This window comes from Stigmatopora argus, chromosome 6 (assembly GCF_051989625.1).
Source record: "Stigmatopora argus isolate UIUO_Sarg chromosome 6, RoL_Sarg_1.0, whole genome shotgun sequence".
NCBI classification, from domain to species: domain Eukaryota; kingdom Metazoa; phylum Chordata; class Actinopteri; order Syngnathiformes; family Syngnathidae; genus Stigmatopora; species Stigmatopora argus.
The window spans coordinates 5,523,256-5,535,673 of NC_135392.1; the positions used below are offsets into that span (position 1 = coordinate 5,523,256).

Below are 12,418 nucleotides of genomic sequence, written 5' to 3' on the forward strand. Positions count from 1 at the left end.
CAGTGACAAAGAACAAACATATCTTACCTGTTGACATAACATATCAACAATTATTCAAATAACCATTGCCTTAACATCCAAATTTGTTCTTTCAATCAAACTCAATCTCATTCCTACTAAATCATATTATGATATATTATTACATATAATATAATATATTATTATTAGTAGCAGATATATTATAATATTAGCACCAAACAGACAAAAATAGGACTATGAGAGTAAAGCCACAATGAGATTAAAGTCTCAATATTATGAGAATAAAGTCGTAATATATCTTTATACTGAATACATGCATGCTATGGATGCAGTACGGCTAGTTTAGCCAAATTATCTTATACTTAACGTAGCACTGAACCACCTCTTCTCGTAATATTGGCTTTTTTTGTAGTGTTGAGATTTTTTTTTCTCTTTTACAATACAGACTTCTCGTCATATGATTTTAATCCTGTAATATTATGACTTTATTCTCATAGTCCTATTTTCTTTTCTTTACTGATTTGGCCCTGCTACGCCGTCGTACATTGCAACTCACCAGAAAGTCCTGAAAATCTTCAACTTCAGTATTATTTGTCAACTCCGCCAATTCTGTAAGTAGAGAGCACACATAGATCTTATTGGCTACTCAAAAAATAATAATTACCCAAAGTTGCAGACCCAGACAAATTATGGGAAAAGTTTAGTTTATAGTCCAGGAAATACGGTAAATCATTTTCATCATGGCCATTACAAAAGAAAAGTCACAATGCAGCACAAGGCAGTCAGCTCATCTCACACTGACTGACAGAATTCCCAAAATGACGCATTTCACTAACTTTTTGTGAAAATTAAGCCTTTTTTTTGTATTCCTATAGTAGTGATCAGAGCTAATTAGCCTCTGTGATTGGAATCCTTTCATAAATGAAGCTCCAGGCGGACCAGCAGACTGTGCGTGGAGTTTGCGTTCTGTCCTACTGAAGATCCGGTGCTGTCTTTTGCATTTTTAGGGGTTTAAAAATAAAAAGATCGTTCATGTTGAGAGTGACAACCAAGCGGGCACACGTGCTGATCCTGAAACAGCATTTTATATTAAACAAAGATTCCAAATTTCAGGACTTTTTGCTTTTCCTCCCATAGAACTGTTTGATTTTGTAGCTTTACGTACATTGAGGAGAGGATAGACCAGCTTACTTGAAAGACGATTCAGAGAAGCCCAGACAGACTGTGTTACATGTGGTTTGGATTTTCAGTTGACTTTTTATTTTTTTTAATGGTAAAATGTCACTTTTCTGACTCATCCCACATCATCATATCGGTTCCCGGCTTAGATGTTCTCGCCGTTGGTTCACTTGAGTTCATTTTGACATGAAAGTAAGCGAAAAGGACACTTGACTGACGTATGAGAGTGGTTTATCTCGCTGCTTTTAGCTTTGTGATTGTTCTTATTTTTTCTTCCCTCCTCTGTTTTAACATTGCAGTCCTCATTCACCTCCTCTTTCTCGCCCCCCTTTTGACTGCATGTGTAGATGAGGCCAGCGACGGAAACAAGCCACTGCAGAAGTGATGAATGTTTTCTTTTCAAGAGACATTTGGTACCTTACGTTTTAGCACCTGAAAGCAATATATTGTAAATCTTAAACCTTGACAGGAATTTAAGATCAAATCAGGAATTTTTTTTTCTACTCTGCTCTTTCTTATTAAAGTCTTTAGAATTTGCTATCTAACCGAGAAAGCAACACTTGCGTTTGATACGAGTCAAATCCACACTACATTTGTTATCTCCAAGTCCGAAACAATCTTAAATGACGATGAATGTCCTACTGCTTAGAGGTCAGGTGAGTTCTGTTGTGTACTGTAAGAATACATGTCATCAATGTAATGGTCATATGGGTTTGCCTGACTGTAATTATTAAAAACATGAAGCAAAGTCTGGTCTACATTTGTATTCATTCTACTCAAATTGCGTGTGCTATGAAAGAAAAATATCCCAATTTGCAATAAAACCAATATTTATTTGTTTAACTTTTTTTTGCAAACTGGATAGAAACATTGACACAAATTAACATGCCAGTTGATTTGACAATGTGGACGAAAGCAGATGTACTACAGTGGCATGGCATGAAATATCAGGTATGGCAGGAGAACAGTTCACAAGATAAGAAACTTTTTAGTAGCTAAATGCTCCACAGCAGCCACAAATGAGTCTCAAAGGCCTCCCTGCAACCATCTGGAAATGGCAATGGTCTAACAAATAAACATTTCATGGGGTAAGCCTGCACGTTCAATCTAGAACAAGGGTGTCAAACTCAGGTTGGTTCGCGGGCCGCATTAACGTCAACTCCATTTCATGTGGCCCGGACCATTTTAGATATAATATTTAGATATTAATAGATGAATAGAAATGGATAAAAAGCCCTAAATAGTCAGTTTTTTTTTAGATCTAAATTTTTATTTGAGCTTTTTTTCTTAATGAGGGAAAACTTTTAAAAAATGCATTCCAAAAGGAACCAAAATATTTTTTTAATTATGTTCAATATTAAAGTAGAAAACAGATAATATTTTTATAGATTTATTTTTAGATTTTACAAAATGCTTTTTGAACTAAAAAGAAAGAAAAAAATGCAATTATTGATTTTAAAAACTGGAAAATCAGGAAATATAATACACATCTATAATTTTCATGATCCTAAAACAGAAAGTCGGCACTCATGATTTACTTTCTCAGGCCGCACAAAATGATGTGGCGAGCCAGATTTGGCCCCCGGGCCACCACTTTGACACCTGTGATCTAGAAAGTTCAATTCTTGCACTTTGATTTCCACATGATAATTTAAGATGAATTCACTTGACTTTAAGTGTGAGGTTGTGTCAAACTTCAATGGATTTCCCAATCCAAATATTAATGAACAGTTTATAGGCCACATTATCTTAGTTTAAAACTAATAGAAAATTGAGTTAAACTAACGATGTGGCAGGCCTTGACGTTAGTGAATTTAAAATCGATTTGACCGATTGATATATATTTAAAATTGCTTTGTTATAAAGACTGACTAAGGGCAGCCCAGCGGTTAGGAAACCTGTAAACTCCACACCAGTGTGGATTGACCCAGGAACGAACCCTCGATTCCTGAACAGTGATACCGACCTGCTAAGCACTATCTATTACGTTAAATTGAAAAATCAATTTCCAATAATAATAAAAAAAACACTGCTTAAAAAAATCATGTATATGGGTATTGGTCTCAGCCGTTGAAAATTTGACATTGGTCGACATCTAATTAAAATTCCATCCCGTGCAGGTGCACCCAATGAAATGTCCAGTGAATTTATCTCTGGCATAAAGTGAAATCCATATTGTCATGAGTTGAAATGTCAGCTGGTTTCATTGCACACGTGAGGACATGCATGATGAGCGCATAAACATTCATGAGGGGAAAAACATTTCCTCTCGAATAAGCTTCAACGTGAAAGTGGGCTTCCGTCCCGCTCAGACTGTCCATCCTCGTATAATCTTGTTTTCGCCGCCTCCCACATTGTCCTGACAGAAAAATTCTCTTGCGCTATCTGCAACCATCTTACGCGGTAAAAAGGAGCCTCCCAGCAATTGCGATTTCATGCGGAAAATATACCTTCACTTTCCTCTACTTCTGATTTCAGTTATGCAGTTAAATGCTGTCCCTGTTATTGCAGCACACCTATCAAGTTTAAAGATCAGTCTAAAGCGCCACAGTTGTTCTATGGCGGCGTCTTTACTCACGAGAGGAGTGACCACTGTGTGTGAATCAAAATGTCAAGGTTCCTTAATTTAAACGAGCGTTCCTTTGTGAATTTTAGCATTGAAAATGGGAATGGATTGAATTAGGTCATGGTTGGGTGAGTTAGGCTCCTCCCTTTGCAAATCATCCAGCCAATATAATACAACACTTTGAAGACAGTTACTTCTGGTGTACCCCAGGGTTCAATCTTAAGTCCAATTTTGTTTGGCATTTATGGAGATCATTTGGAATAATAATCAGATACAAAATTTGACTTTTAAGACCTCTTTATTTATTGCTTTATTTCTATGCTAGGTTAAATTAAATTAATGCCTTTGTTGTTTTAACTGATTGTTTCTATTCTAGAATCCTTGGAATTTAAATACTTTAATTTAATGCCCTTATTGTACCACTGCTCTCGTCCGAAACAACAGTCCTGTTATTAAATTGTATTTTACTGACTACCATGGATTTTTTGTTTTAACCTTATTTTATTACTGTGTGAATGTTGTTCAAACTTTTTGCATTTTCAGCTGATGTCTTGGCGCAATCCCCTCGGAAAGAGACACCCTTATCTGAACGGGATTGACCTGGTAAATAAAGGCAAAACAATCAAACAAGAAATATCCTATAAGAAACTTTAGGGGGAAAAAAACGATGAAAATGTTTTTGGTGACAGCAGTGAAAATCCATGATTGCTCATTGTTCTTAAGAGGCGTGGCAGGATGTTATTCTGTCCATCTTCTCGTGCAGGTCGCGTAATCAGGCCGGAAGGAAAGCGAGTAGCTCATTTTCTATGGTGGGCTTCCAAAGCTTTGTCCCAACATTGGCATATTTGTGCATTTTTCTTATTTTGTTCTGATTGGACAAACTTTTTGATTGTTGTATTGAAGTATTTTTTTTTGTTTTTAATCCAGTAGGTTTTACTTTAACATGCCATGAGGCTACCATTAGATAATCTCGGCAAATATTATTGATAAGGAGAGTGGTATAACTCAATTTTGGCCATTTTGCAAGAAAGCAATCTCAACTTAATTGGCTGCTGCCCAATAGTGGTCTAAGAGTCCGTCACAAAGTATCTATTAATGCTATTTACTCTGTAGAACACTCGATTGACCTTTCGCAAACCCCACTTGCAAAACAGACATTGATCAATCATACCTTCTAGAGCAGTGGTCTGCAAACCGGTCGGTCCACAAGGGCTGCTGTCGTTACAGGTTGTTGTTCCAAACCAAACAGTTTAATCAATGAGATTTCTGCAGAAAACAAGAAGCACCTGACTGCAATCCACTGATTACACTTCTAAGATACCTCATTGGTGGAAAGGTTTCCTCTTATTGGTTGGAACGAAAACCCGCACTCACTGCGGTCCTTTCTGGAATAGTTTGGAGACCCCTGTTCCAGTGACTTGGGCAATCCGGTCCTCGAGGGCCACTGTGGGTGCAGGGTTTTGTTCCAACCGATCCAGCACAGACAGTTTGACTAATTAGATTTCTGCAGAAACAAGAAGCACCTGACTGCAATCCACTGATTGCACTTCTAAGATACCAGATTGGTGGAAAGGTTTACTCTTGTGGGATGGAACAAAAACCTTCACCCACTTTCTGGAATTAATTGCTCTTGCCCCTTTGTCTTATTGATTGAGTTGATGGTTTTGAGATCAGCAACTGCCACAAAAGGCAAAAATCAACAGACATCTAAAATGGTGAATGGTGGTTCCCCAGGAAAATGACACTTTGAATGTGGTTCCCTCACTTCCTAAAAGCCGAAAAAGCAACTTGATTCCAGTGGATTAAACAATAGGGACATCCGCCATAACTCTGATCTAAAATAAATAAGCATACAGATTGGTTCTCTTAAGTTAAGGGTTAGGCTAACTAGCCAGGTGTCTTGCACAGAACTTTTACAAAATTGGATATCAAAGTTGTATGTTCTGTAATTGAATGTTACATCTTAGTAGGACATTATCACTATAATAGTGTTTATATATTGTAAGACTTTTTGCTTCAATTTTAACAATTGCTCCAAATTAAATAACTTACAACACAATTCTTCTGGAGTCACGAGGCTTGTCGGCCTAACAACTGTAACTAAGGGGCATGGACTTTTTGCGAAAGGTCAATTACACTAACACAAGTGCAATTTTTTTTGTAAAACTATGTCAAAATAATGATATCAACATTGGACTTTAGAATTTATCTGGAAGAAATGCCTTTTTTTGGATCATTTGTGACCTCAACTTAAAAATGGACAAATATGGAGTTAGCCCACTCTGGTTTTTACTGGTGTACTATATGTGGCGCAGGCCAATACAAAGTCAGGACAACTGACAGCCTATTCCCAGGAGAAATGTAAAGTTGAGAGAATTGAATATTTGAGTGCTTTTTAAGAAAATAAAACACGCCGAAGAAAAACCCACAAAGGTGTCAAGAGGACAGATTTTAGGAGGCCACAAGGGTTGAAGAAGAAACTCGCCAGGAGGACGTTCTGCTCCAGTTTCCTTCTTGGTACAGCTCAGCTGGGCAGAAGCCAAGGCTCCAAAAAGTCCCAGTGCTTCCACAAAACGAAGAGCAGCACAGTGAGCAGGACAGTGGTGCCCACCCGAGCTCGCGTCTTCATTAGCGGCGTGATGAAGTTGGCCAAGGTGGACACGAAGACCAGTAGTACGGCCATGAGCGCCAGGATGACGTTAATGAGCTTGCCCAACAGGGCGCGGGCGTTGGCGTTCTCCACGCCTTCCAGCTGGACCACCTGCTGTTGTTGCTGTTGAAGCTCCAGCTTGGTGACCCGCGTCAAGCACGACTCCACTGCCTCCTTCCAGTGAGGAAAAACAGCAAAAAATGAGCATGCACACTGGTTTGGCAATAGACCAACTTATTTGAACTAGCAGGGTGGCCAGTCAATAATATGTGCTTATGACATGCTAAAGTGTTTAAGTTATTAACGATTGCATGTTGGGGATGTACAACGAGTTTGGATTGGATGTGTTTATCGGTGTTCGATTGTTGATGCCTTGATCCACATGGCAAGTGTGTGGCATGTTAAAGAGTATCGGTATTCGATTATTGATGCCTTGGAGCACATAGCTTGAAACATGGGAGATTTCCCTCATAACAGTAAAGTTGGATTGAGAAACAACAACGGATCACTGTTCTGACTATTTCTCCCTGTGTTTTAAGGTATGCTGGAGAAAGATATAACAAGTTATGACCGTATGTTGAACGGGTGTAATTGTACATTATGTTTTGGGTTCTAACGTGTTGCTAATATATATATAAGGGTGTAATTGTATATTATGGGTTTTTGTGTTGATAATATAACAGTAAAGTTGGATTGAGAAACAACAACGGATCACTGTTCTGATTATTTCTCCCTGTTTTTTAAGATTAAATGCAGGGTGCAACATGCTGTTAGGGTTTGTGTTTGGTTCTTTCAAGTTTCGGCCATAAAGCAGATCGGATTCAAATTGGATTCCTCCTAAAATCTCATTTTTAGGTCTGAAGGTTGATACTATTCTTATGAGATCAGATGCTATTCGTTGTCTTTACCTGAATGTCTCTTGCTCTCTCATAGGACTGGTATGCCACTTTCTCCTCCATGCTGGCCAATTCCTGTTTGAGATTGCTCATTTCATTCTGATGAAGCTCTGTCAAGTCGCTCAGTTGCTCTTCAAGTCGTTCATACCTGAATACAAAATTCAATGTATCAATGGAAACAATATTTCTATATATATAGTCAAAAAAATCTATAATTGACGATGTTTACATCTTAGAGGAAATTTGAATGTTATATATGCACTATAATTAGAGATTGACTGATCATTGTGCCAATATTTGGAAATTTGGCATATATTGGTATCGGCCTTTTTTTTTAAAATCTAATCTTCCTATCTAATTTAAAACTGGGTTATTTTGGTTCAGATGCAGCTGCGCCTCTCTCCTCCTTGCTGTCTCATGCTCTATTCCACATGTGTCAAAGTGGCAGCCCGGGGGCCAAATCTGGCCCGCCACATCATTTTGTGTGGCCCGGGAAAGTAAATCATGAGTGCCGACTTTCTGTTTTAGGATCAAATTAAAATGAAGAGTATATATGTATATTACATTTCCTGATTTTCTCCCTTTTAAATCAATAATTGTAATTTTTTAATCCATTTTTTCTGTTTTTAGTTCAAAAATCATTTTGTAAAATCTAAAAAAATATTTAAAAAAGCTAAAATAAACATTGTTATAGATCTATATAAAATGGAATATTCCGGGTTTTTAATCCAGTTATTTTAATCCATTTATTTTAAAAAAATCTAAATATATCTAAAATGGTCCGGCCCATATGAAATTGAGTTGACATTAACGTGGCCCTCGAACCAACCCGAGTCTGACACCTTTGCTCTATTCAGAGCCTCGCCTAGGTACCCGGAGGAAAACCACACAGTCCCAGGGAGAACATGCAAACTCCACACAGGTGGACCGACCTGGATTTGAACCCAGGTCTCCCGCCGTGCTAACCACTTGTACCGCAGGGCCTTCCAGTTGTTATAATAATAATAATAAATAATTGCTATTATGCTTGGGGCTTCTTTTTTTGCTGTGGTGGATGTCGTTCATGCACCGACCCCACCACCACACAATTTTGTCTTAAATTTTTGCCCTCTCCATCAGCCACTCCGCAAGAAAATAGAACGATCTTTACCGGTCCACGGTGAGAAAAAGGTCGAGGACCGCTGATGTGTGGAATATACCTGTATCTCTCCTCTGTCAGGCACTGCGTCATGTAGGAGTAGTCGCTCTGAAGCTGTCCCTTCATGTCCTCGATGGTGTCCTCCATGTGAGCCTGGCTGCCTTTGATCTCCTGCAAGCTCTCCAGGAGCGAGTCCCACGAGCTGTGCACGTGATGGTGGTGGTGGTGGTGTCCGTCCAACCTGGGACTCCCCATCGTGGGCCCTAACATGCCCCCTCCTCCTACTCCTCCTCCTCCTGCCCCACCAGAGTTGCTGCCCGGTGCAGAGCCGGACGTGGCGCTGGAACACTCGTCGTCGCTGCCGTACTTGGGGCTGGACACCAGCGTGGCGCTTCCGCTGAGGGCGCGGGGCGTGGGGGTGTCGTCGGGGTGACCTCCGACTCCGTCTTCCAACGTGTCCTTGAGGTGGGCGATGTTATCCGCGCTGCCGAACTTGTTCCTGATGAGACTGGCAAACTCTCTGGGCTTGGAGACCACCGCGGTGTGAGTGAGGGCTGAGACTCCACCTTTAACCCCTTCCACCACGCCGCCTCCGAAACCGCTTATCCCCGCACGGACGTTGGCGCCCACGTCCTTCAGTCCTTGTTGCATATCACGGAGCACATCCTTGGGCTGTCGGGCCGGTCCATTCTGCATAATGCGAAATAATCAAACGAGACATTATATCTTTGCCAGTCTGACTTGGATTTCATTCATTCATTCATTTTCGGTACTACATTGTGGGGGGTGCTGGAGCAAGAATAAAGAATGTGGACAACATCAATGGGGAAATTCGCCCAGAACGAAGGGATTTTTTTTTAAACAATTAGAATTCAGTTTTGTGTAAAGTTACATTAAACGTATATTTGAGTGTGTCTGTATATATTAATCCAAGTTAATTTAAATTTGTTTGTTCCGTTACGAGTGCGTTGTCGTGGAAAGTCCCCCGAAAACTCTTTCCCGTCGGCGAAATCTGCCAAATGTTAGTTATATTAAACACATTTTATTACTAATAAACCACTAGTTATGTGTTACTTTGTTAATAGATGGCGAATTAGAAGAAATAAAACATGTTTTCCAATCCAATATCCTGTCTTTGGTGTTTTTTCAGAGGGTTGGAACGAATGAATTTGTTTTTAGTTCATTTCAATGGGAAACGTTCGCTCGAGTTACAAAAAGCTTGACATACGATCTCAGTCCCGGAACGGATTAAGATCGTATGTCGAGGTACCACTGTACTGTATTAATTGCATGAGATGACGACTGACCTGCTCTATCTCCTTGAGCTTCTTGTGGTAATGTTCTAGCTTCTTGTGCAAGTGTGCGATGGTCTGTGCTGACTTTTGGTTCTTCTTCTCAAACACCTGCTTGATCCTGGAGGCCTGCTGCTTGTCGGCGTTGTGGGCTAACTTGAGGTACTCGGCCACGTTGTCGTCGCGGGCCTCCTGCTCCACCCGGATCTGCTCGGTCACCTTCAAGATTTTCTGTTGCAGGTGCTCCAGAGCGGCCCGGGTCCGCTGGGGCTCGCCGCATCCCGCGCCACCCTCGGTGCCACCGGACGCTGCGCCCGCCGCCGCGCCCTCTGCGCTAATGTTGCTGTCAGAGCCTCCATGGCTGGCAGTGGAGGGAAGGCTGAGAGTTGTGGCCTCGTTCTTGTCCAGCTGGGAGGACGAGAAGAGAGGTCAAGAGGAGAAGTGATGTTGAAAAAAAACATTGCTCGTCAAAATAAATTTTGGAATGAACGTTGCCCGTCAAAATAAATTTGGATGATCGTAGGCAGTTAAAAAAAAACATGGACGATTGTTTTTTTCATGAGAAAATGGAACTAACTCATATCGTGCTTTGTGATAGTACTGACAAACTGGATATAATTTTGATGGGTTTGCCATGTTTTCAGCTCGTGACTTTGGTCGTTAATTCTTTCAGTGACATTGACGATGACGGACGTCTAATCACGGTTAATTTAAATTAGTTTACGACTAATATACGTTCAATCCATTTAAAATGGGAGAGATTGGATGTCTATTATCACCAATGGCAACCAACAAGTTCACATTTAGTAGCAATAAAGTCTGAATGAGTTAGTAGTAGTAGTAGAAAAATGGTGACAAATGGGGACAATTCTGCATTGGTGGTTTGCACTAAGCTAAACTCGATTTTTAATACACAAGGTTGAAGTCTTTTTGTTTTGTTTTTGTAAACTCCAACTAAGATTGGCACACTGCCACTTTTCATCCTTCACATAAGCAAAGCAAAGCCCAAACTCTTCCAAACAAGGAAAACTTGCAAGTTAGGTGACTTAGCGCCACTGTATACACTTCCTTGTTTAAATTCACATTTGAAAAAATTCTTCATTTATTCCATTTCTGTACCGCTAGTCCTCACAAGGGTTCCCGGTGGTGCTGGAGCCTATCCCAGGTCTCCCACCGAGAGACACCCTGCATTGACCAATCAGCCAATCGCAGGGCATAAGGAGACGGACAAACGTTGGCGTTCGCACTCATACTTAGGGTAATTTAGAATGTTCAACCAGCCTACCATGCAGGTTTTGGAGATGTGGTAGGAAACTGTAAGATAAGATAGTAAGATAAGATGGCTTGGCAATTGCTTGTTCATATTGTATCAGTTTTTGTAAGTATAGAAACATCGCAATCATAGAAACTTGCCACTGATTAATCAGACTTTGCCCAAAGTTTGGTCGTTGTCATGGAGACTTGACACTAAATAATCAGACTTTGCCCAGGGTTTGGTCGTTGTCATAGAAACTATACTATACTCTGTTTTCCTATACAAAGACTGACCCACTGTTCATTGGAGAGAGAGTTGCAAAGGACACCAAGCTGAGCGGTTCTCCACTGTTAGAGCTCCTTTAAATTGATCTCACTCTTTCTTAACCTGCTGCTGAAGCTGTTTTTACAGACCTATCAGAAACCAGAGTACCCAGAGAAAACCCACCCAACCAGTACAAACTACTCCAAGTCCAAAATGATACAAAAGCTACACACAGGAAGAACAAAACTGAGATTATTGAGATATTTGAAGTGAAGAAATGACACGATTGATCTGAAGGGGATTCCCTTTCCCCGCACGGCTGCGTGCGTGGCAGATGGCGTGCATTTTAATGCCCGCCTGACGTCAAAACAGTGTAATGAGAGCCCGCAAACATGAGCTCAGGGAGACACATGACACCTAAGATCTACAATGCCCTGCTCTAATTTCTCGGGACGGATCAGTGGGAGGGTTTATACGCATTTAACCGGCGAGGCGGCATGATACCGAGAGCTCGGAGGGGCTGCGAACAACCCCCCTCCCGTTGAAAGTAGGTTACGATCGCAATATAATGGAGAGGAGGAAAAACAGACGAGCTCCCGTGGGACAAAGTGGGATGCGGGAAGATGCGGCGGGCGCGTGTGTGTGATGCAGCCGAGGATGGCGTTGCCACCTGCCCGTGTATTCACATTCGACTAGCGCAAGTCAGGGTAGGGGTGGGGCTGGGGGTGATGAAGATGGAAGTGACACCCGGCAATCAAAACAAGCGCACACACGGCCGGCAACACCACGCAGGTTGGATGAGGACGAGAGGACGAGGATGAGGATGAGTCACGAACAGGCGAGGAAACAAACGAGAAACGTTACCATACTGCTTTAATCCAATTTGGGCTGTTTGCGTTCCAGGCCCATTCTCCTGGCGCCCCCCTCCTCCTCCTCCTCCTCCTCCTCCTCTTCTCCTCACCTCCCCCCACCCCACCCCACTCCTAGCTTCGCCCTCAGCCGACGCCTGGCCGACGATCACCTCAGCTCGTCCCGTGCGGCTCCATTGTTGACGGCGTCGACATCCGCAGCCTCCTCTCTCGCCGCCGGCCACTCCGGTCTAGTTTTCGCTCTCTCCTCTTTTGCCGCCGCCCCCTCCCACCGCTCTCTGGGTGCAAATGCTGCCCGTCCTGCCCTGTAATGGAGGTGGGAGCAGATGA

General features: G+C 41.6%; 1 protein-coding gene across 1 annotated transcript; it reads right to left on the bottom strand.

The window, feature by feature from the left end:
- Positions 1-1,970: 1,970 nt before the first annotated feature.
- tmcc2 (transmembrane and coiled-coil domain family 2) lies at positions 1,971-12,196 on the bottom strand. The gene is made up of 5 exons (XM_077603883.1): positions 12,084-12,196; positions 9,716-10,108; positions 8,470-9,098; positions 7,283-7,418; positions 1,971-6,548 (listed from the first exon to the last, which is right to left on the bottom strand). The coding sequence occupies exons 1-5, from the start codon at positions 12,084-12,086 to the stop codon at positions 6,249-6,251; spliced, it is 1,461 nt and encodes a 486-aa protein (XP_077460009.1). The 5' UTR covers positions 12,087-12,196; the 3' UTR covers positions 1,971-6,248.
- Between the last annotated feature and the right edge of the window lie 222 nt (positions 12,197-12,418).